Below are 26,191 nucleotides of genomic sequence, written 5' to 3' on the forward strand. Positions count from 1 at the left end.
AGATAACATACTACCATAAATTCTTGGGGGGGGGGGGGGGGGCAGTTGGCCTACACATTGCATGTCTTGTTACCAAGAATGTCTCTTTTGGGGTGGGCCTGGACTGCGAATGTACTTGTCAAATCTTGAAACCCAAACTACTCTCAACCCCTTGTTTAGCTATGTTCTCTCGAGGCCAGTACTTAGTTTTGGAGACTGATGCCTCACAGTATGGGCTTGGTGCAGTCTTAAGAGTACCGATAAGCTGACAATTCTGAATGACATGTTGCTTTCACCTCTAAATCTCTCACTCCAGTCCAGCAGGATTACTCTCAAGTGGTAAAAGAGGCTCTTGCTATAGTCTGTGTTCTTCAGAAATTTCAGGTTTTTGTATGGCTCCAAGTTTCACTGACCACAAACGTTTGGTTTCCTTGTTTAACTGTCACACTTCCTTGCCTCACAAGGCGGCGCACCACGTACAATACTGAATGCTGTTCTGGTCTCGCTACAATTAAGAAATACATTTTTGGCCTACATCAAAACTTGCCAATGCGAATGCCTTGTCCTGCCTTCCTGTGATCCCCAATCCTGACTTTAATTGGGAAAAATTGCTTTGTTTCCCTCTTGATACTGAGATGCCGGCCATGGTCAAGGATTTCTCAATTACAAGCTCACACGTAGCAGCTGTCATTACTGCTGTCCTGTTTCTTCACCAGGTGGTTCAGTTTGTTCAGCAGGAGCTTCAGACACCCTTTGCAACTGTTTTTCCTTAAAATATTACTTCCCTTTTTTTTTTGCCGCAGATTACCTTCCCAGAGTAGTCATTCCCATGATGTTATGGCCCAAGGTTCCATGCCTGCACTAATAGGCCATTGTGGAGTTCTGTGGCCTAAACTGGTAGCTAGGAGAAATGGTTTTTGGCCTGGAATTGATGAAATTGTTATGACTTGTGAGGAGTGTGCCTGACAACAGACAGCTCTCAGGCATTTCTGACCCCCTGGCCCACTCCACACCAGGCAAGGGGACCGCATTCATATTTTCTTTGCAGGTCCCTTCTTGAATTCCTATTGGCTCTTGGTTGTGGATGCATTTTTCCAGTTTCCTTACATTCCTCGGTGTGTGTTGACATTGGCTCAGGTCACAATTGTTACACTTTTGAGGGTTTTTGTCTGTTAAGGGATTGCCTTATACCTTAGTTCCCAATAAAGGGCCCCAGTTCTCTTCTCACACTTTTCAACTGTTTTGTTCCCATCTTGTCATTCATCATGTTATGGCTCCACCATTCCAGCCTGAATCAAATGACTAGGCAGAATGACTCGTGCATGTGTGCAGGTCCCAAAATGGAACAGTTTGGAGGTTTATTGTGGATCTTTCACCAGGTTTTTTTTCTGAGTACCTATTGCTTCATGAAAAAAATATGGAGCAGCAGAGCCCAACTGAGTTACTTCATGTCCAGCAGTCACACACGCTCTTCCACTTTCTGTGGCCTATGCCTGCCGTGGTCAGGTTCATCCGGCTGCTTCATGCTGGGATCGCCGGTGAGGGTGCAGGGGTTTGGTCACCGGTCCAAGTAGATACTGGCCACTGTTGTCCACCACCTGGGACACCATCTTTGTGACATCAATTCAGCTGACATGTTGGTCACCACCAGAAGCTATCAGTTTGCAGGTGTCATCACTGTAGTCTGCCCTGCCAACCTCTACCTTGAGCCCGTCATTCCTGCTGTGGAGGCACCCCCGTCCCATTGACTGCCACCTCCACATATGGCACCCTGGGACTTCACTTTCCTGAATCCAGGCACTGGTCTGACCTTGGCTTCAAGTCTGTTGCTGCTACTTGCTGTTCTGGTTGGGCCATCTCCACTGGCCCCCTCACGATCATCGCCTCATCAGTCGTCACTGGTCATTCCAGCCCCATCTCCTCCACACTAGGACCTGTCTGCTGATAGTGATGCAGGGATGGTGATGGCACCGTCCTCCCCAGTGCTGTTGTTGGGTAGCGCACAGGGCCACTCCTCTCATATATGTGTGGTGCATCACTGACTCACCTTCACCATGTTCTTTTGGTTTATCCCATTCATATCCTGTTTCTGTGCATCACTTATGTTGCACCTTCTGTATGGTTCTTATGTATTGTTACATGTGGAGACACGATAGACTTATTTCCATTATAGTTCAGAGGTTTATGAATAAAGTCATGTTTTTTGTTATTTGGATCAGTTTCGTGTATTACTTGGTTACTACCTAAAATGTAGTATGTTACTGCCTATCGTGCATTCACTTCACAAAAAAGGCCTGGAAAGATGAAAGGTGGAGTTTTGAACAATTACCACTCTGAAAGAAAAAATTATACAATCATTAGGTGGAAAAAAGTTTTATCTGCACTCTTTCTGTATCTGTCCAAAGCATTCAACATCACTGTCTGTGAAACGCTGATACAAAAGTAGGAAACAGTGATTTTTGTGGCCGAGCAGAAATTTGAGTGGATACAACTGTATCCAAGTGACAGGTAACAGTATGTATCAGTATGGAACAAATACCTACCAGGAACAAATGTCACTATCTATGGAGTGCCACAAGGTTCAATAATGGGGCCATTGCTGTTTAATCTGCTTGTAAATGACACAAGTGTGGAAGAGAAAGAAAACAAATTATTGTATGCAGGTGACATTCCAATTTCAAATCAAGACAAAAATGTAGAACAGCTTGAGAGAAGAGTGTATATTTCTGAAAATGTCACCACAATGGCCCATGGAAAATGAGCTGCTTGTAAACATGCAAATACTGTGTATTCAGTTTTCAGAGACAAAGAGACAGCTGAGCATATGCATTTAGAGGCAGATGAAACAAGACTGGAGATGTAGAATAAACTAGTTCTTTGGGTAAAAAGCAAAGCTGTCATCTACCCTAAGGTTGGTTTGAAAATCACAGTGCTTTACTCCAGGGAATTAAACATCTCCTGGTTGCTTGGATGACCTCTTCTTGGTCCTCTCACCATGAGATCATTTTAGCTAGGTTGTGTATTGGGCATTGTCTTTTTCATGATTGCCACTTGTTAAGTGGTGATTCCCCACCACTTTGTGCTCATTGCCCTCAACCTTTCACAGTTTGCCATTTCCTTGCAGAATGGCCTTTTTTTAACTACTTTAATTCTCCTTTATGTATCCTGTCTGAGTTATCGACTGTTTCAGCGAACAATGCATGTACTGTTGATTGTGTTTTACTTTTTATCTATCTTAGCAACATGGCAAAGGACATTTAATCTTTAGTTCAGGACCTCCATTGTCTCTATGGCATAAATTATTGACTTTTCCCCATCTCACTGTTTTTAGCTTTCTTCCCTTCAGTATAGTTGTTTTTAACTTCTTTTTCGTCTTGTTTGTGGTTCTGAGATGCGCATATATGGCCCTAGTCGTTTTTGCGCCCTGAAAAAAAAAAAAATCACAGTACCTTACTAGATGTGGTACTTATGGGGGGAACTACAGTTAATCGTGGACCCCCCGAACATGGAGCAGTTTTACACATCTCACATTACCGAGTTGAAAGACATGATTAATGGCAGAATAAAACCATAGGACTGAGTGGGGAACAATGAATTTGTAGATTGGCATTTTACCACTGAGCCAGTATTATTAGGCAATGACATGAAAAGGGAACAGCATATAAGGCTAACTGTAAGAAACTTCTGTACTCAGTTACTATGGACGCTTTAAATGGCACCAGCAGTATGGTTTATTGATCCATCTGCAAGCATTTTCCATGCAATTGATGTCACTTTTTACACACACTGTATAGCTGCATAAGAAGTCATACATTTTGAACATGTTAAAGAAATATATTAGACATATTCCAAGACTTACCAAGCGGGAAAGCGCCGGCAGACAGGCACATGAACAAAACACAGACACAGAATTACTAGCTTTCGCAACCAATGGTTGCTTCTTCAGGAAGGAGAGGGAAAGACGAAAGGATGTGGGTTTTAAGGGAGAGGGTAAGGAGTCATTCCAATCCCGGGAGCGGAAAGACTTCCCTTATTGGAAAAAAAGGACAGGTGTACACTCGCACACACACACACATATCCATCCGCACATGTATGTGCGGATGGATATGTGTGTGTATGTGCGGATGGATATGTGTGTGTGTGTGCGAGTGTACACCTGTCCTTTTTTTCCCCTAAGGGAAGTCTTTCCGCTCCCGGGATTGGAATGACTCCTTACCCTCTCCCTTAAAACCCACATCCTTTCGTCTTTCCCTCTCCTTCCTGAAGAAGCAACCATTGGTTGCGAAAGCTAGTAATTCTGTGTGTGTGTTTTGTTCATGTGCCTGTCTGCCGGCGCTTTCCCGCTTGGTAAGTCTTGGAATCTTTGTTTTAATATATTTTTCCCATGTGGAAGTTTCTTTCTATTTTATTTACATCATCATAAATATATTAGACATATATAATAATCATCAAATATAAATCAATCATGCAAAATGAAGAAAGGAAAAACAGTATATGTGACACAACATGCTTGCCGAGGCAAATGTTTCAACAAATATAAGTGAGATATGATTGCTACATGTTAATCATTAAGTATAAATGCATTATTAAAAGAAAGCACAACAGTGTGACATAATAAACATTTTAAGAAAAGCTCACATAATACAGTTGTCAGATCATACAGCAATTTTTGTTGTGGAAAATCCAGGATGGAATATGACAGTTTATGAAAAGATTAATTGCTACTCACCATATAGTGGAGTGCCACAGATAGGCACAACAAAAAGACTGTCAGAAAGTAAGCTTTCGGCAAAGAAGGCCTTCATTGGAAACAGACAACACACATTCACAACCACAATCTCTGGCTGCTAGGGCCAGACTGAGCAGCAGTGCATGATGGTAGAAGCAACCAGTGTTAGGGGTAAGGAGAAGGTGTGGGTGGGGTACATAACAATGTTGCTTGTAGGAACATCCAGGGATAAGGTGAATAGAGGATAGGGCAGCTAGGTGCAGTTGGAAGGTTAGGTAGAGAGCAAGTTGAGGACAGAGTGGTGGAGGGTAGAGGGGAGGAGGAGAAAAGGAGAGAAATAAAAAGACTGTTGGTGCATTGGTGGAATAGAGGGCTCCATAGTGCTGAAATGGGAAGGGGCTGGATGGATAAGGACAACAACCAAAAGCCAGGAGAGCTATGGGAACATAGGATATATTGGAGGGACAGTTCCCAACCTGCATATACAGAAAAGCTGGTGCTGTTGGGAAGGATTCAGATGGCACAGGCTGTGAAGCAGTCATTGAAATGAAGAACGTCACATTAGAGAGCATGCTCAATAACTCTGCAGTCCAACTGTTTCTTGGCTACAGTTTGTCGGTGGCCTTTCATGTGGACAGATAGCTTGTTGGTTGTCATGCCCACATAAAATGTACCACAGTGATTGCAGCTTAGCTTGAAGATCACATGACTGGTTTCACAGGTAGCCCTGCATTTGATAGGACAGGTGATGCCTGTGACTGGACTGAAGTAAGTGGTGCTGGAAGGATGTATTGAACAGGTCTTGCATCTAGGTCTATTGCAGAGATATGAGTCATGAGGCAAGGGGTTCAGAGCAGTGATAGTGTAGGAATGGATGAGAATATTGTGTAGGTTCAGTGGGTGGCGGAATATCATTGTGGGGTGGGTGGGAAGGATAATTTTTAGGACATTCCTCATTTCAGTTCATGACAAGAGGTAGTAAAAACCCTAATGTAGACTGTGATTGAGTTGCTCCATTCCTGGGTGCTACTGAGTCATGAGTGGTATGCTCCTCTGTTGCCGGACTGTGGGAGTTTCGGAGGTGGTGGGTGACTAGAGAGATAAGGCACAGGAGATCTGTTTTTGCACCAGGTTGGGAGGATAATTACAGTCTGCAAATGCCTCATTTAAACAGTTGGTGTATTTCAAGAGGGACCACTTATCACTACAGATGTGACAGCCACGGATGGCTAGGCTGGTGGAGTGGAGCTACTGCTGGTGGTTGGTAGGTTTGATATGGACAGAGATAATGATGTATCCCTCTTTGAGATGGAGGTCAACGCCAAGGAAAGTGGCTTGTTGTGTTGAGTAAGAGCAGGTAAGCATTTGGAGCAGAAGGTGTTGAAGTTCTGGAGGAATGCGGGTAGTGAGTCCCCACCCTCACTCCAGATCATGAATATTTCATCAGTGAATCTGAACCAGGTGAGGATTTTGGAATTTGGGGGTTTAAGGATTCCTCTAGATGACACATGACTAGATCAGCATAGAATAGTGCCATGCAGGTGCCCATAGCCATACCCCAGATTTATTTGTAGCTCGTGCTTTCAAAGAAGAAGTGATTGTGGATGAGGTCAGCCATGGCAAATAGGAAGGAAGTTGTAGGTTTGGCGTCTGTCAGACATTGGGAACGGTAGTGTCAAATAATGTTAACCCATTAGGTATTAGGGATGTTAGTGTAAAGGGATATGGCATCAGTAGTGACGAGCAGGATACCATGTGGTAAAGGAACGGGAACTGTGGAGAGTCAGTGGAAGAAATCATTCTGACAGTCATTTTGTTGTGCTTATTTGCAACTCGGCATCTCCTCTATTGGTGAGTAGCAACTGTCCTTTTCATAATATTGTCATATAGCAATTTTAGTAGGTTAGATCATTCTTTTGCATATTTTAAATTCTTGTATTGTGTAAAAGGGTTCTTGTTCAACACACCTTTTGTAAATGTTTTTAAAGACATTCAGTGGTAAACTACTTCCCATATCTGGTAACTTATTAAATAATTGCATCCCTGTATATCTGTAAGTATGTAAGTATTCCCCACATGATATGTGGTTTCTTACTCCAGCTATGCCCCTAATGGCCTTTTTCTGTCAGATAAAAATTATATTTGCTTCAGTGGAATTACCCCATAGCAGCACTGCATACAAGAGTTGGTTGTTAAAAAAAAGGCATATTAAGAGTTCAGCAGTAGCTTGTCAATCACACAAGTTCTAAGTTGACTTAGCAGGTAGGCAACTCATTTTGTGCATACATAGTTAGTTTTGGATCAAGATGAAAGCCAAGAAGCTGAGCTGAAGCATGGAAGTTGCCATTGCTATGTAGGCTAGAAAGAATACGTATAGTTTTAGAATGAGTGATTTGTAATTAATTTATACTAAACTACATACTGGATGTTTTGAGTTGTTCTGCAGTTTTCTGCTTAGTGTAATGGGAATTTGCATAAATTATGAAAAGCAAGGTTCCCTTCACAGGATGTTGGACACTTTGTGCAGCACCTCATGTGATACAACACCAAAAATGCAACAGGAGCGTAATATGTAAGAAATTGTCCACGTAACCTGCCACTGATGATGCCTTGCAGAAAATAAAGGTGAAACATGTGTGCCACTAAAATTGTGTTTTATTCAGTTGCTGTCAGACGGTCCATAAGTAAAAATTATCAATATACCGTAATGATACCCAGAGGGTCTGATTTCTTTTCGTTAAAATGTACAAGTTGTTTTCTCTCACTCAGATAAGATGTAATCAGAAATAGTACTTTGCCTTTAAAACCATAAGAATGAAGTTTTTTTGGGAGAATTCTGTAGCTTACAGAATCAAAAGCTTTACTGAAGTCTACAAGTGTGGCATTTACAGAAAGTGTATGTTCAGATGCTGACAAATGTGAATGAAATTATATTTTCCACTGCTTCTATAGCTGATAATCCATGTCTGAATCCATACTGAGAATGACTAAAAATGTTGTTAGTAGATAGATGCTTATCGATTTGGAGTTACATGCAGTACTCTACTACTTCTGATGGACCAGGTACTAAAGAAATTGGTCGATAGTTACTTAGGCATGATGTATCACCTTTTTTGTGTAGTGATCATGCCATTTTTAAACACGGTGGGAAACAAATATTAGTAACTTTTCAGTTGTGAGGTAGCGCATTGTTCAGCACACGGGGCTCCTTCCCTAATCAGATGAGGCCAATGACCTCGCTTTTTGGTCTCCTCTCACATAACAGCCCAACTTGTAACTGTTCAGTTTACAAGTAAATGGAGTGGGTATGCTATTATATCTCTTTTTTATTACAAAATTAGACAAACCATAAATGTTTTCTGCCTTTGAACTGCTTAATTTTGCAGTTGGTTTCATGATGTCACTTAACTGGACATCTATCCATTATCATGTAAAAAAATGTATTCAAAATATTGTAATGAAAAGACAGCATTCTTTGTACTCTGTTCATATTAATAATTTGACTCAGTTGCTATACAGAAACTTATGTCAGAGAAACTAACAAAATAGACACTGAATTCATCTGGTGTGATACTAACATTACAATCACAATTTTTTTTTTAATCCTTGCTTCTCCCCAGTTCAGTGTTTACAACATTCCAAGCAACTTTACAATTGTGGAGCTTATCAGTGTAATTGTCATTTGCCTTACACTTTCTAACCTCATTTCTGGTCTGTATTTACTCTTTAGCTTGATGTAACTATCTTTGTCTGCATTATAATTTTAATATTTACCATAGTAAATCATAACTAATGTTGTAAGCCTCAGCAGAGTGGGTGTAAACCATGTAGAGGTGTATAATGTTTTTTGGGGTTTATAATGGCAGTAGGGGGAGCTGACTTATATATAGGAAACAAAAGAAGTATTCACATTGAAATAAATAAACCAATTATGAATTTTTTTAAGAAAAAACTCTCTGAAACATACAGAAACTGCTTCAGAAGTCCATGCTTCTTTCTTTTACATCTTTGTACATATATAACACAATAATATGCAGGATGATAATGTATGGGATGTTGTGATTGAGAATTATGAATTATTTAGAAATATAGAAGCTGACTCATTGGAAGGCAGAAATGCTTTGTCATTGATAGGGTCACAAACGAAAGGTACAGAGCTTTGCTAGCTTTCTGAATGAACATCCTTTTTCAGACTTATAGGAGAAACATGAAAACACACACACACACTCGCACACTCACATGCCCACTCTTGTCTCCCTACATTTTGCTCAGTTGACTACCAGCTCTTTCCTGGCCCACATTGAGTGTACTGGGATGAGGTGGAAGGCAGAGATGAAGTTGGGGAAAGGTATCAAGCAGTTCATGGGAGAGTTGGAAGCCATCTGTGGACTAGCTAGGGGTGCAGGTAGAGCAGGCAGCTGGCACGTGGATGGGCACGCAATTTCACAGACTATGACATGAGATAGCAGCACACACACACACACACACACACACACACACACACACACACACACACAAAACTTAGACTTAGTTGACACAAATCAGGAGGAGGAGCTGGGGCAGGGAATGATGTACACACACACACACACACACACAGGCGCGCGCGCCTGTTCCCCTACGTTGTACTGAGTCGACTGTCAGCTCTTTCCTGTCCCGTGTTGTGTGTACTGGGGTGAGGTGGGAGTGCGGGTTAGAGTGAGGGATGGAGAGAGACAGGAGGCAGGGAGAGGGTTGTGGGGAAGTTTCTAGTGGCTTGTGGAAGGTTGGAGAGCCATCTGTGGGCTAGCTAGGGGTGCAGATAGAGGTGTCAGTTGGCAAACTGTTGGGCATGTGATTTCACAGGCTAGGGCATGAGATAGCATCACACAAGTATCTGACATGAATTGGGTGGGGGTACTGAGGCACCCCCACTCTATTGTTGGGAGGGGGCGGGGGAGGGGGGGGGGGGACAGGCCTTGGAGGTTACAGGAGCAAAGGATGTGCTTTAAGGACAGGGGACAGGTCCCATCTGCGTAGCTCAGAAGAGCAGATGGTGGTGGGGAGGATCCAGATCACACAGGTTGTGAAGCAGCCATTGAAACCTCGGATGTTGTTCTCTGCTGCATATTGTGCCACTGGGTGGTCTGCCATGTTTTTGGAAACAGTTTGGTGGTGGCCATTCATTCTCGTTTACACACGGTTGGTTGTCATACAAATGTAAAACACTATACCATGGTTGAAGCAGAGCTGGTATATAACATGGCTGCCTTCATAGGTGGCCCAGCCTCTGATGGGATACGATAAGCCTGTGACAGTATTGGAGTAGGTGGTACTGAGTGGGTGGATTGGCCAGGTCTTGCATCTGGGTCTTCCACAAGGGTATTATCTGTCTGGCAGAAGATTGCAAGGCAGAGTGGCATAGGGGTGGATTAGGATGTTGTGGAGGTTGGGTGGGCAGCAGAACACTACTTTGGGAGGGGATGGAAGTATGTTGGTAGAATGTCCCTCATTTCAGTGCGTGATGACGACAATCAAAGCTCTGATGTAGGATGTTAGGATATGATTCGGTCGATGCAGTCCTGGGTGGCATTGTGTAACGAAGAGGGTGCTTCTTTGTGGTTGGTTCCTGGGATGAATGTGAAGATCAGATGTGTGTGGGGATATGGCATGGGAGATGTGTTTCTGAATTAGGTCTGGGGGGTATTGCCTGTCTGTGAAGGCGTTCTCATCACTGTAGATACATCTACCATGGATGACCAGGACATTTGGGAGGGACTTTTTGGTATGGAATCGGTGGCAGCTGTCAATATGCAGGTACTGTTGGTAATTGGTGGATTCCGTGTGGACTGAGATGTGGATGGAGTTATCTGAGAGGAAGAGATCAACATCTAGGAAGGTGGCACGAAGGGGGGAGGAAGACAAGGTGAAGTGGATGTGAGAGAAGGTGTTGAGATTGTGGAGGCATGAGGATAAGGTGTCCTGGCCTGGGTCCATATTATAAAGATGTCATCAAAAAACCTGAACCAGACCAAAGGTTTGGGGTTTTGGGAAGCCAGGAATTTTTCCTCTAGGTGGCCCATGAAGAGGTTGGCAAAGGAGGGTTTAATGTGGGTGGCAAAGGAGGGTTTAATGTGGGTGCCCATGGCTGTGCCAAGAATTTCTTTGTATACCTTCCCTTCAAAGGTGAGGTCATCATGGCTTAGGATATAATTGGTTAGCCATACAAGGCAGAAAATGGTGGGTTTGGGATTCAATTCAATTCAATTTATTTGCGCGCTTGTGGTACATCACCAAAATGACATAGCACTTGTCGATAAATATTACAATTTAAAATACATGTACATGAAAATTTATAATTAAATTTACTTGTCACTTAGACATTACAATTTTAATAGAACTAAAGAACATTAACATAAAAATATACAATTAGGATAACAACATACAAAAAAAAAAAGCTAGTGATTCTCACAACAAAGATTATTTCCATTCTCGCATTAACACTGTTTCACACTTTCATAGAAACAGCAAGTATTTAAATGTGAGCAAATACACATATTTATTATGTCAGTAAAGTATTAACTGCACTTTTATTGTTAATGATTCATAAACTCTTCAGTACTGTACAAACTATTGCTCAGTAACATGTTTTTTAATTTTCTTTTAAATATGTGCAGTTTTGGTATTATTTTTAGTTCTTCTGCAGGATGTTGAGAGATGTAGTGTTCAATCATGGCAAGGCCATGGACAGGAGGGATGTTGGTGTATAAGGAGGTTGCATCAACAGTGGCGAGTAGAGACCTACGAGGTAAGGGTGTGGGGACAGTGGAGAGCCGGTGCAGGAAATGGTTGATATCTTTATTGTGGGAGGCTACATTTTGGACATTTGTTTGCAGTTGTAGGCCAACAAGGTCTGATAATTTTTTTTCTGGGAAGGGGTTTAGGATTTTAGCAGTGATTAGAGGTTATGTTGGGCTTCTGGGATGGAGTCACTGTGGCAGAGGTTGTAGGTGGAGGTTTGGACACCTGGTGGAGGCCCTCTACCAGATAGTCACTCTGGTTCATCACAACAGTGGTGGAACCTTTGTCTGCTGGGATTATGATCAGATCAGGATCAGTTTTTAGTTTATGTTAGGCAGTCCTTTCTTCTGCTGATAGGCTGTTGTTCTTAGGGATGGGCCTGGGGAAGGATGGTGAGGCCAGGTTGGAATTTAGGAATTCCTGGAAGGTGACCAGGAGTGTTTGGGCAGGAGTGTGGAAGGTTCATGAGTGTGGGAGGGTCATGAGTGTGGGAGGGTCATGAGTGTGGGAGGGTCATGATTGAGGGAGGGTCATGATTGAATGGTGATACGGACTGGGACAGGCAGGGATTGGCTTTGTTTGGGGGAGGGGGGGTGACAAAGAAGTGTTTTCAATGTAGGAAGTGGGAGAAGGAGCGTAGGTCTTTCCCAAGCCCAACATGGTTAAATTTGGGGGTGAGGCTGAATGTGAAGCCCTTGGATAAGACTGATTTTGATGGAAATGTGGGATTTTTTTGGCAGGGGGTTTTGGAGGATGTGGTACATTGAACAGATCAGTTAGGCAGGATCTGGATGCTATGAGGGGCTGATGAGGAGGAACACTGTGTGTGGGATGCAGGTTGGATAGTGGTGCCCCAAGGCAGGAGTATAACTTCAGCAGGCTAAATAACTTATGGATGTGGTATTTGGAATGTTATTGTAGGTGTTGGAGTGTCAGGATTTCAATTTGGAGATGAGGTGTAACTAGAGGGGATTTCATAGTATAACAGTATTTTTCAGGGGTAGTCTAGGCGGTTCGGGGATGGCTGTGCCTTGGACACGTATTTTTATATAAACAGGTTTGTTAGGGAAAGGAAATGGCTGAATCTAAAAAGGTGGAGGGCATTGGGGAAGGAAGGGTGGGATCCAGAAATAGGAATTTTTATGATTAGGCCACTGGGGAAGGGGGGGGATGTAATCCAATGCTTAGGCAGCATTTAAGTAACAGGATATGGGACAGGGTCTTGGCTAGGGGTAGTGATACTTTTCTGAATTGATGCAGGTAAATAGAGCACGCGTCCATTGTGAATGGGGGGTGGGAGTAATGCTGGGAAAAGAAGTTGTCATTTGAAGTGGCAAGTATTGGTGGTTGCAAGGTGAGTTGAATAACATTGATGGTGTAAGGAGTGAAAAGAATTGTGATATAGTGTCATGCATGTGAAACAAGTTCTAGATTAGATTAATTTTTCATTCCATAGACCCACAAAAGAGGGGATCCTCCTGGGTGTGGAAATGTCAGATTAACACATTACAAAAATGTAATTAGAAAAACTTGAGTTTCATTAATTTTAACGATCCTCAGTCAATAAACAGTAGAATTATGTACATGAATTAAAATTAAACTTCTAATATTAAAAGATTTAATTCTTACATCTGCTTTCATTAAACCCTTCATTCACACAGTAGCTAGTTATTTGTCTATTACAACCAAGTACTGTCAAAAATTAAAGTAAATTATTCATTGAAATGATCCTCAGTTAAAAACATTCAAATTAAAAGATTTAAAATTAAACTTCCACTATTTACAGATTTAAGACTTACATCCATCATTCACATAGTAGGTAGTTACTTGGCTGTAACAACGAAGTATTGTCAAAAATTAAAGTACAATAAATTTTCATAAAAATTGTCTGCTACACTTGTTGAGAAATTCATGGATGGAATATAATGAGTTGACCACCAAAAATTCCTTTAAATTATGTTTGTCTGAAACTAAACTTTTAATGGTTGCCGGTAACTTATTGAAAATATGCATTGCTGAATACTGGACTCCTTTCTGGGCAAGATTAAGTGATTTTAAATCTTTATTTACATTGTTCTTATTCCTAGTATTGATACTGTGTACTAAGCAGTTAGTTGGCAAATGAGATGTATTATTTACAACAAACTTCATTAAGGAATAAATGTACTGAGAAGCCGTGGTTAGTATGCCCAATTCTTTGAATTGGTTTCGACATGATGTTCTTGGATTTACACTACACATTACTCTTATTATAGGCTTCTGTACTCTAAAAATATTTTCTCAGTTTGTGAAGTTACCCCAAAATATGATACCATATGACATAACGGAGTGAAAATAAGCAAAATATGCCAGTTTTTTATATTTATATTTCCTATGTCTGACATCATTCACATTGCAAACATAGACTTGTTTAGGCACTTTATCAGTTCATTAATATGTCTCTCCCAAATGAATTTATTATCAAGTTGTAATCGCAGGAATTTTGCACTCTCAACTTCTCCTATTTCCATGTCGTCATATTTTATACACACACTAGAAGGGAGTCTCTTTGAAGTTCTGAACTGCATATAGTGGGTCTTTTCAAAGTTTAATGACAGTGAATTGGCTATGAACCATTTATTAATGACAGTAAAAATTTGATTAGCTGCCCTTTCTAAATTTATATTTGATTGCAATGTGTGTATCATCTGCAAATAAGACAAACTGGGCATCTGGTAGTGTAACAGATGACAGGTCAGTAATATACACAAGAAAAAGTAGTGATCTAGTATGGAACCTTGGGGAACACCACATGTAATTTCTTCCCAGTCAGATGATGTCTGATTGCCTACTGCTGAAGTGTTACATAATGACACCCTTTGTTTTCTATTAGTAAGATATGACTGAAACCACTTTGCAGCACTACCAGTGATGCCATAATATTTTAATTTACTTAAAAGAATGCAGTGATTCACACAACCAAAATCCTTTGACAAGTCACAGAATATGCCAGTTGCCTCCAATTTGTTGTCTAATGAATTAAGGCCATTTTCACTGTGAGTGTAAATAGCCTACTCAATATCAGAACCCATAAGAAACACAAACTGTGACTTTGACAGTATGTTTTTTCACTAAGGTGCTTAAGTAGGTGCTTGAACATAACCTTTAAAAAGATTTTTGAAAAAGCTGGCAAAAGTGAGATTGGTCGGTAATTTGACGGCATTTCTTTGTCCTCTTTCTTGTGGAGACATATTAACTTTGTTGATATGTTATAATCACTAGAATTTTTTGATTTCAAGGACTTTATGATGGATTCTATTTCTTTGGGTGAAGTAAGTGTCAATTCCATTTTACTGAGATTGCTTGTGTGCACTGGCATCAGATATTCCATTGCATTAATTACTGAACCTGACAACCCCATGTTATCAGTAACAGAGACGAAATACTTGTTTTATCGGTTTGCAACACAACATGTGTTTGATACCAGGGTTTCATTTATTTTTAGAGCTATTTGTTCCTCCTCATTTCTGGTCCTAACTGTCTCTGACTTAACTATATATCATATTGTTTTTATTTTATTGCTTCATGTATTTATCTTCTTCTCATAATGCAGTGTTTAGATTTCTGGATAACCTTCTTCAATATTTTGCAGTAATTTTTGTAATGAGCTATAATGCTAGTATCAAAGGTGTCCCTACATATCGGATAGTATCCTTTTTGTCTCACATGATATCCTTATCCCTTGTTTCATTCATATTTTCTTATTAGACTACTGCTTAATTTGAGTTACCTTCAGGGAAAGACAATTTTCAAATAAAGTGCTAACTTCATTGATGAATGTTTTGTATTTTCCATTTGTGTCTTGGATGCTGTAAAAGTCCATCCAATTAATTTCTTTGAGCGATATCCTAAATTTCTCAGTTTTTGACTGTTTTATTGTCCTTCTGTACTCAGTTCTGATAGATGTTTTACCCTAACAATTTTCAAAATTTGATGTTAGGTATTGCATGTCATGGTCAGATAGCCCATTTACTACTGGTTTTGTAATGTGGCTTAGATGCCTAGAATTGTCTATAAAGATATTATCAATGGCATTCCTAGAACATTTGTATACCCTAGTTGGTAAATTTACAGTAGAAATTAAATTGAATGGCAATGAAACTGATTTCAGTAACTGTTTACTAACAATGTTTTTCAGGACATCTATATTAAAATCACCAGCAACCACTAATTCTTTGTCTTCTTAATTTTAGATAAGATAATAAATCTTCAAGACCATTTATAAACAGGTTGAAATTTCCTAAAGGTGCTCTGTATATGGCTGCTATTATAAAGGACCTATTATGAAATTCTATCTCTGATGCACATGTTTCTAAGTGCTGCTCTAAGCAAAATTTATTAATGTTAATATTCTTAAAATTAAAACTGTTTTTAACAAATGTGGCAACCTCCTTTCTCCATATTTTGTCTACAGAAGTAAGAGGCTAACTTAAATTCTGTAAGGTTTAACATATCTATACAGTGGTCACACGATGTTCAGAGAGGCAGATTATATCAACTGGGTTCGATCTCACCTGATTTATTGTCACGCGTAAGACATAAAATGAAAACAAGGATAGGCAGATCAGGAGTGTTATGTGAGGGTGCGTTGCTAGAAGTGTGGTATACTTTTATCGAGAGTCACATGCGACAAAATCCTTCACTTCCTCACATATTGCTCCCAATCTGCTTGTCCTTGTTTTCTTATCTCTTACGCGTGACAATAAAACAAATGTGACGATATATCACACACGATCAGACATACCAGTCACAATACTACCCCTTGCCCCCATCACAATTCCTCTCATTCCTTACACCTGTCAGTGTTATTCAGTACTGCCTGCAACCACCTGACACCTTTGCTCATCAATCTAATGCCAGCTTCTTTCCCTAGTACCCCCCCCCCCCTTTTTCCCTCTGCCCCTCTGCGAAAGAAACCTCGTCTGTCAGTTCAGAAAAGTATACCTATCCAGGCCCAAAACCCTTACCCATACTCTGCTCCTTAAATAATGTTTAAGCCATGGAATTGCCCCCCCCCCCCCCCCCAAAAAAAAAAAAAAAGCTCTAATCATAAGAATCCCTTTTCATTAATATCACCCCTCCTTCCACAATTCCCTCCACCTTTTCATATTCAGACATTTCCTTTCCCTCGCAAACCATTTCCCACAAAACTATGTCTCCATGGCACAGCCATCCCCAAACCACCTCCACTCCCTCCAAAAAATACTGTTACACTATGCAATCCTCACTAGCTACACCTCATCATCACCCAAGTAGAATCTTGATGCTCCAACGTCTACAACATTCCAAACACCACCTCCACAAATTATCCAGCCTGCTGAAGCAATACTCCTGCCTTGGAGCACCACTATCCACCCACAGTGTTCGTCTTCATCAACCCCTCATAGCACCCATCTCTTGCCTAGCTTGATCTGTTCAGTGTACCACATCCTCCAAAACCCTGTGCTAACACTCCCCAAATATCCAGAGCCAGAACAATCCCTATTGTCCATCAAAATACTCAGCACCACAGAAGGTTTAGTCCAATCCAAAGGCTTCATATTCAGCCCCACCCTCAGATTTAAACATGTTGGACTTGTGAAAGACGTACTCTCCTTCTCCCACTCCCTTCAGTGGAAAAACTTCTTTGCCACCCCCCCCTGCCCCCCCCCTGCCCCCCCCCCCTGCCCCCCCTCCCCAACCAAAATCAATCCCTGCCTGTACCAGTTCTTACCACCATCCAACTGTGACCCTCCCACACTCCTCCCCAAACACTCCTGGTCACCTTCCAGGAATTCCTAACTTCCAGCCTGACCTCACCATCCTTCCCCACGTCCGTCCCTTAGAACAACAGCGTTTCAGCAAAAGAAAGGACTGCCTGACACAAAATAAATACGAATCCTGACCTGATCATCCTCCTGGCAGACAAAGGTTCCATTATTGTTGTGATGAAACAGAGTGACTACCTGGCAGAGGGCTCCTGCCAGTTTTCCAACACCTTCACCTACATTCACTGCCACAATAACTCCATATCAGAAGTCCAACATAACCTCCAATCCCTGTTAAAATCTAAGCCCCTTCCCAGAAAAAAATAAATAAATCTCCGGCCTTGTTGACCAATGTCTGCAACCAACTGTCCAAAATGTAGCCTCCCTTATTAAAGATACCAACCACTTCCTACACTGGTTCTCCACCATCCCCACACCCTTACCTCATTGGTCTCTACTCATCACTATTGATGCAACCACCTTAAACACCTGCATCCCTTATGTCCATGGCTTTGCCACAATTGAACACTGTATCTCTCAACATCCTGCAGGTTCCAAACCCACCATTTTGTTCCTCGTGCACCTAAGCAACTAAATCCTAATCCATAGCTATCTCACCTTTGTTGGGGAGGTACAAAAGGTATTCTTGACGCAGCCATGGGCACCCACATCAAACCATCCTTTGCCAACAACTTCATGTGCCACCTAGAGAAAACATTCCTAGTTTCCCAAAACCTGAAGCCCCTTGTCTGTTTTGGGTTTAGTGATGACATCTTTAAAATATGAACCCTAGGACCAGGACACCTTGTCCTCATTCCTCCACAACCTCTACAACTTCCCTCACATCCATTTCAACTGGTGCTCCTCTGCCCATCATGCCACCTTCCTAGATGTCGATCTCTTCTCAGGTGGCTCTATCCACATCTCAGTCCACATCAAACCCACCAATCAGCAACAGTAACTGCACTTTGAAAGCTGCCACCCCTGCCACACCAAAAAATCCCTCCCATATGTCCTGGCCACCTATGGTAGACACATCTGCAGGGATGAGAACTCCTTCACAGTACCCTCCAAACCTAATCCAGAAACACATCTCCTGTGCCATATCCCCATACACATCTAATCCTCACATCCATTCCAAGAACCAAGCACAAAAAAGCACCCTCTTTTTAACTCAATACCACCTTTGACTGGAACAACTGAACCACATGCGTCATCAGGGCTTTGATTATCATTTATCATGCCCAGAAATGAGGGACATCCCTGTTCCACCACCCACCCAACCTCCACAACATCTTAGTCCAGCACTATGCCACATCACAACCCAATACCCCGCCACACAGATAATATCCTTGCGGAAGACCCAGGTGCTAGACCTGCCGAATCCACCCATCCAGCACCACCTACTCCAATTCTGTCACAGGCTTATTGTACCTCATCAGAGGGCAGGCCACATGTGAAAACAACCATGTTATATACCAACTCTGTTGCAACCACCGCACATTGTTTTATGTTGGTATCACAACCAACCAGCTGTCAACTAGAATGAATGACCACTGCCAAACTGATGGCAAAAGCAAGGTAGACCACCCAGTGGTACAACATGCAGCACAACACAAGATGTGAGATTTCAATGGCTGTTTCACAACCCATGTCAATTGGATCCTTCCCACCACCACCGCCCACTTTTCTGATCTATGCAGATGGGAGCTGTCCCGTGTCCTTAAAGCACACCCTTCACTCCCATAACCTCCCTGGTCTAAACCTAAGTTACATCTCTGCCCTCCCCACCCCTCCCAAAGTGAGTGTGTGTGTGTGTGTGTGTGTGTGTGTGTGTGTGTGTGTGTGTGTGTGTGTGTGTGTGTACACCAGCATGCCCAACCATCTGCCAATTGCCCCCTCTACCTGCACCGCTAGCTAGCCTACAGATGGCTCCCCAATATCTCACAAGCCATTAGACTCTTCCCCATAAACCTCTCCCTGCCTACTGCCTCTCTCCATACCACAACCCCACCTCATCCCAGTACACTCAGTGTGGACTAGAAAAGAGCCGACAGTCAGCTGAGTACAATGTAGGGAGAGAATTGTGTGTGTGTGTGTGTGTGTGTGTGTGTGTGTGTGTGTGTTTTCATGTTTTTCGTACAAGCTTGAAAAAGGAAGTTCATTCCAAAAGCTAATGGTAACACTTCTGCTCTTGTTTCTGCTGGAGCCTTGAAATGAAGGTAGATGTAAAAAACTGAATGAATTTGTAAAATAGAGAATTGAAATTTAAATAGTGGGTTTAAACTTAAATACTGTTAAATAATAACTTCGCATCATGAGTTTAAAGTCAAGATACTCTATTAAATAGCAAAATTACTTCAGGTCAGCAACACAAAGGAAATCACAAAAGAATATAGTCATACTCACTTCCTTAAAATTATATTTACACCACCAAGTGTTTGAAATTCCCATTGTTGGCTGCAATCATGTTTGCTTTTACTGGTGCAGAGATCTCTGGACAGACTGAAGTGAAGTGATTCCTTCAAAATCGTTGCACATTCTGCAGCAATGCAATGTTTTAAATCTTCTTGGATGGTTGTAACTTGTGTATATTTTTCATCTTTGAGCTTGTGCCTTAGAGAGTGTCCAGTGGCATCAAATCAAGTGACCATGCAGGCCAAGTGCCAGGACCTTCATGTCCTATACAGCTAGCAGGAAAGCTCTGGCTGAGCACATTCCAAATCACAAGCAAGTAGTAAGCTGCATGTCAGTTGTGCTGCTAACACATACATCTACATATTTCACTTGGTTCTTCCTCTAGAAGAGCTGGTAAACTTCAATTAGAAATTGTGTCTATCTTTTACCAATTAAGCTTCCTTCAATTAAGTAAGGGACAATCAAGTAGTGTACAATAATCTGACAGCAAAGGTTCACAATACAAATGTTCAATATTTCTTATATTCAGCTTTCCAAGCTTCATCAAAAAAGACTGCTCTTTGAAGAGATAACCTATTCTTCTGATGAAGATGATGTTTGGTTTGTGGGCCACTTAGCTATGTAGTCTTCTGTCCACTCCCATGAATGATGATGATGATGATGATGATGAAAAGATGAGGACAACACAAACACCCAGTCCCCAGGGAGAGAACCTGGCTGGGAATCGAACCCGTGATCAAGTGGCAGCAAAGCTAGCCCCTAGACCATAAGCTGCGGACAGAGCTATTGTCCTGATGTTGCACCAGAACAATGTGATAGAATTCTGTGCAATTTCTGCTGTCCTGATGGTTAATCTGCTTTTGTAGTGGCAAATGATACAAATGGAATAAGTTTTCAGAGAATATGGTAAGTGCTTGATTAACAGTTAATATGTGAGTTTTGAGCATCAGCACCCAGAATGTATGTTTTACTCACTGCATTCATTGTAAGCTTGCTCTTTACCCTGTTCATTCATTGAATTGTTATTCTATTTGAACACTGTTGGGATACCTTTGTGCATACAACTCAACTGTCCTCTTCACATTCCTTCTGCAGTCTCCATAAATACTGGCTTGTGAGGTACTTAACATGTGTGAAATGCAAGAAAAAAATGAAAGCTATAATTTCCTCTGTGCCCCTTTTATATTGGTACCACGCTGACAGAACACTGTATCCTCCTTATCAGACACAATTTATTTCCTTATTTGGATGTGAAATCATCTACTTCTCCATAAGGCAGCAATGGTGTCAACAAATGTGCAGAACAGATGAATCGTAAGTTCCAAAAATGTTTTAAGTTCTCCAGAAGAACTAATTAGATACTGAAGTGTGAATGCTGCTAGATTTGTCTCTCTTAGAACTACAATACTATAGCTGCATTAGAAGAAGCAAAGTTGATGCTGATATCTCTGTAATTAATATAGCTATGAAAAGATGAGGACAACACAACAGAACTGTTCATCTGGGTGAAAACAGAACTACTATATTTAATTCATTCCAGAGCGAGGTAAAAGGCTTAGCTGAAACACAACTATACGAGTGCGTCACAAAATGTAGTTCAGATTGGATAACAAATGCCACTGTCCACAATCAAACTGATCAAAGGAAGGATCTAACATGAAACATCTTCACCAACTGACAATCCTAGAAAAATGCCTCAGTACTCAGTTATCAAGCATGTCCAAAATTTTTGGGGAAGACATATGTGACAGTATCTTTTAAAAGAAGCTCAAAGACTACGTAGTTGAGAAGGAATGTCACAGTTTTAAAGATTGCGTGTTAATTTAAATTTATATTAGTGTTTTTTGTAGTCACTAGTGTTAGAAAATTTAATCAAAATTATTGCTGTTTAGGAAATACACTGATATGTGAAACGGGTATGACCACTGCCACTGTGGTATTAAATGCTCCCTCGTGGTGTTGTGGGCATGGAATGCCACAAGGAACATATGTAACTAGTGTAGAGACAAATAAGAAACTTCCTACTGATGATACAAGTGACAAATGGATAAATCCACTGACATAAGCGACTTTCACAAAGGGCAGATATTATGGTTTGATGCCGCGGAACAAGCATCTCAAAAACAGCAAAGCTGCTCAGCTGTTTGCTTGCAACTGCTGTGAACTTCTGTGAAAAGTTTTAGAAAGACAGTGAAACTACGAGTAGGTAACAAGAGGTTGAACATCCTTACCTCATCTCATAATGTGGGGGTCGGGGGTTTGCCCACTGTGGCATTGTGTTCTGTGGCAGATCTGATGAGAGAGTGCAATTCTGGTGCAGGACCAAGTGTTTCAAAGCACATCCTTCTGCATGTATTTTTGAACATGGGTCTCCCCTATGTGTCCCTGTGTTGGCTCAACATAATCATCAATTTCAGTAGCAGTGGGCACAGGACCATGAAGATCCAGGTCAATGGCCATGTCTAGATACACAATCATCCAAGCGTGAACATTATTGCAGAGCATCTGCACCCCTTTATGCTTGATGTCTTCCCCGACAGTTATGTCATCATCCAACAGGATAACCACCCACATCACAAGACTCGAATTTATAACCATTTCCTGATCATCACTATCATAATTTTACATTTTACAGCAAAAATAGAAAAAATTGAAACACAGCCACTCATCTACAGGTGATCGCAGGGTTATGAATAGACACTCATAACAGCCCAGAAATTGCTCTATCTTTCACTCTCATTCTGGTCTAAATAATTCTCTCTCCCCCCCCCCCTCCCTCCCCCCTCCCTCTCCCCCCCTTACACACACACACACGTCATTTCGGTGTGTGTATGTGAATGAGAGAGAGAGAGAGAGAGAGAGAGAGGATGCACACCAAAAAGAGAGAAAAAGCACTGGCAGTTTTCTGAACTGTCACATCCTGCAATCGTTTGCAGTTGAGTGACTGGCTATCCTCATTTTTATTTGATTTTTTAAATTAATTGTTGAATAGTTTTCTCTACACTGTACAGCCTTTTCCTCCCATTTCAGGTGAGAGAGTGTCATTTGATGAAGAAAATGAAACAGAATGCTCCAGACAGCACTCAAAAATGAACAACAACAACAACAACAACATAACTGTAGAGTCTCTTTCAACCCAGGTATTTCTTAGAAGCTCATCAAGTTTTTAGTTATGTATGATGTTTTTCAAATGTATGTGTTGCAGTAATAGCTTAATAAAATTAGTTTTGAGAGGTGTAGGCTTTGGCTACATGTATTAGTTACAAATGTAAGGGTAATTTTCTTTTTCTTGTAGTCTCAGCTGTGATATCTTGCACAAATAGCTAAATTGTGTCTGTAAATTAGTTCTTGATCAAATATTAAGCCATTGTCTGTAAATTAATGAAAAATCTAACCAAGATTTAATTGCGGTGCATGTTGACAAAAATGATATTTTATGAGATAAATCCATGATAAACCAAGTTTGTATCAACCACTCATATAATCTCTTCCCATATTCATTAGGTATGACAAAACCATAAAATATCTTTATCATAAACTGTTTGTACAATGCTTCAATGCAACTATACACATACATGGCCTTACCTTCAACCTCAAAATTGATCTTAAATCTCTAATTTAGCGAAGGTAAGAGATGGGCTTGATCACTTACACTTAAGCTAACCTCCCTTAAAATAAAAATGTGTATAAACCTAACAATATTTTTCAATAAATTAAAAAAAATACAAATCCCTTTCTGCAAACCCCATACTAATTGTTATTACCACCCAGTTACCAGATTATTTCATTAAATAAATTAAATATACAAAATACAATACATTATACTCCATAAAATATTTATTCATAATGAGTGATTGGAAAGGTACCATAATTGTACTGTTATATCATGTTATATAAATCTCTTTATAACATTCATATCCATAGCATTGACATTTCACTCCTTATAAAACATATAGTATTTTGTAATAGGTTTATTTCTTTAGGTCACTGGTGCCAAGCGGTGTTGTTACATTTTGAACACCTAGTAACATTTTAGCTTTGTGTGTTACACTCCTTCAATTTCTGTAAGTTTAATTTTGGTCAGCTTACAAAGCTCAGACACTTGTCTCCTTATTACTCATTTCCTAATCCAGTATATCTATTTGACCACTGAAACTCTGTTAAGTTCCCCTAATTTGCAACTTTGGAGTAAATTTCAAAATTTTAGTGTTTTACATCTGTAGAGACTATATTTATACAACATCTGTTTCCTCAGAAAGACTTCTCCCGCATCATACAACATTTCCCTCAGCAATGATGTACCTATATATTTCCCCTTTCCTCACTAAAGGTTAGGTCCTCCTTCATTGGTATGACCACTCTATTCATTGTATCCTTCATATTTAAGGATTTGGTATCCTGCTTATAAGTATATACCTCTCTTCACTTCTCTCTACTCATGTATTTTCTGGTTAACTTACTCCTACCTCATTGAAAAACCACATCTGTTTGCCATTCTTTTCTGTCTCTTAAGTAGTCATATACACTCTACTGACAGTGACCAAAACTTATGTGTTGTTGTTGTTGTCTTCAGTCCTGAGACTGGTTTGATGCAGCTCTCCATGCTACTCTATCCTGTGCAAGCTGCTTCATCTCCCAGTACCTACTGCAACCTACATCCTTCTGAATCTGCTTAGTGTACTTATCTCTCGGTCTCCCTCTACGATTTTTACCCTCCACGCTGCCCTCCAACGCTAAATTTGTGATCCCTTGATGCCTCAAAACATGTCCTACCAACCGATCCCTTCTTCTAGTCAAGTTGTGCCACAAACTTCTCTTCTCCCCAATCCTATTCAATACCTCCTCATTAGTTACGTGATCTATCCACCTTATCTTCAGTATTCTTCTGTAGCACCACATTTCGAAAGCTTCTATTCTCTTCTTGTCCAAACTAGTTATTGTCCATGTTTCCCTTCCATACATGGCTACACTCCAAACAAATGCTTTCAGAAAAGACTTCCTGACACTTAAATCTATACTCGATGTTAACAAATTTCTCTTCTTCAGAAACGCTTTCCTTGCCATTGCCAGTCTACATTTTATATCCTCTCTACTTCGACCATCATCAGTTATTTTACTTCCTAAATAGCAAAACTCCTTTACTACTTGAAGTGTCTCATTTCCTAATCTAATTCCCTCAGCATCACCCGATTTAATTTGACTACATTCCATTATCCTCGTTTTGCTTTTGTTGATGTTCATCTTATATCCTCCTTTCAAGACACTGTCCATTCCGTTCAACTGCTCTTCCAAGTCCTTTGCCGTCTCTGACAGAATTACAATGTCATCGGCGAACCTCAAAGTTTTTACTTCGTCTCCATGAATTTTAATACCTACTCCAAATTTTTCTTTTGTTTCCTATACTGCTTGCTCAATATACAGATTGAATAACATCGGGGAGAGGCTACAACCCTGTCTCACTCCTTTCCCAACCACTGCTTCCCTTTCATGCCCCTCGACTTTTATGACTGCCATCTGGTTTCTGTACAAATTGTAAATAGCCTTTCGCTCCCTGTATTTTACCCCTGCCACCTTTAGAATTTGAAAAAGAGTATTCCAGTAAACATTGTCAAAAGCTTTCTCTAAGTCTTTATCTTTCTTCTAAGATAAGTCGTAAGGTCAGTATTGCCTCACGTGTTCCAACATTTCGACGGAATCCAAACTGATCCTCCCCGAGGTCCGCATCTACCAGTTTTTCCATTCGTCTGTAAAGAATTCGCGTTAGTATTTTGCAGCTGTGACTTATTAAACTGATAGTTCGGTAATTTTCACATTTGTCAGCACCTGCTTTCTTTGGGATTGGAATTATTATATTCTTCTTGAAGTCTGAGGGTATTTCGCCTGTCTCATACATCTTGCTCACCAGCTGGTAGAGTTTTGTCATGACTGGCTCTCCCAAGGCCGTCAGTAGTTCTAATGGAATGTTGTCTACTCCGGGGGCCTTGTTTCGACTCAGGTCTTTCAGTGCTCTGTCAAACTCTTCACGCAGTATCGTATCTCCCATTTCGTCTTCATCTACATCCTCTTCCATTTCCATAATATTGTCCTCAAGTACATCACCCTTGTATAAACCTTCTATATACTCCTTCCACCTTTCTGCCTTCCCTTCTTTGCTTAGAACTGGGTTGCCATCTGAGCTCTTGATATTCATACACGTGGTTCTCTTCTCTCTAAAGGTATCTTTAATTTTCCTGTAGGCAGTATCTATCTTACCCCTAGAGAGATAAGCTTCTACATCCTTACATTTGTCCTCTAGCCATCCCTGTTTAGCACCCCATTTTGCACTTCCTGTCGATCTCATTTTTGAGACGTCTGTATTCCTTTTTGCCAGCTTCATTTACTGCATTTTTATATTTTCTCCTTTCATCAATTAAATTCAATATTTCTTCTGTTACCCAAGGATTTCTAGCAGCCCTCGTCTTTTTACCTACTTTATCCTCTGCTGCCTTCACTACTTCATCCC

At 40.8% G+C, this 26,191-nt stretch overlaps 1 protein-coding gene across 6 annotated transcripts in view; it reads left to right on the forward strand.

Annotated features, from left to right (window-relative positions):
• LOC126336812 (BRCA2-interacting transcriptional repressor EMSY) overlaps positions 1-26,191 on the forward strand; it is a 286,258-nt gene that overhangs the window by 244,405 nt on the left and 15,662 nt on the right. For all 6 annotated transcript variants that reach the window (XM_050000859.1, XM_050000862.1, XM_050000861.1 and 3 more), the window contains exon 16: positions 22,720-22,829. In XM_050000859.1, coding sequence (XP_049856816.1) covers positions 22,720-22,829 — 110 coding nt within the window. The remainder of the gene's footprint in view (positions 1-22,719; positions 22,830-26,191) is intronic.

Source organism: Schistocerca gregaria, chromosome 2, assembly GCF_023897955.1.
Source record: "Schistocerca gregaria isolate iqSchGreg1 chromosome 2, iqSchGreg1.2, whole genome shotgun sequence".
Lineage (NCBI taxonomy): Eukaryota > Metazoa > Arthropoda > Insecta > Orthoptera > Acrididae > Schistocerca > Schistocerca gregaria.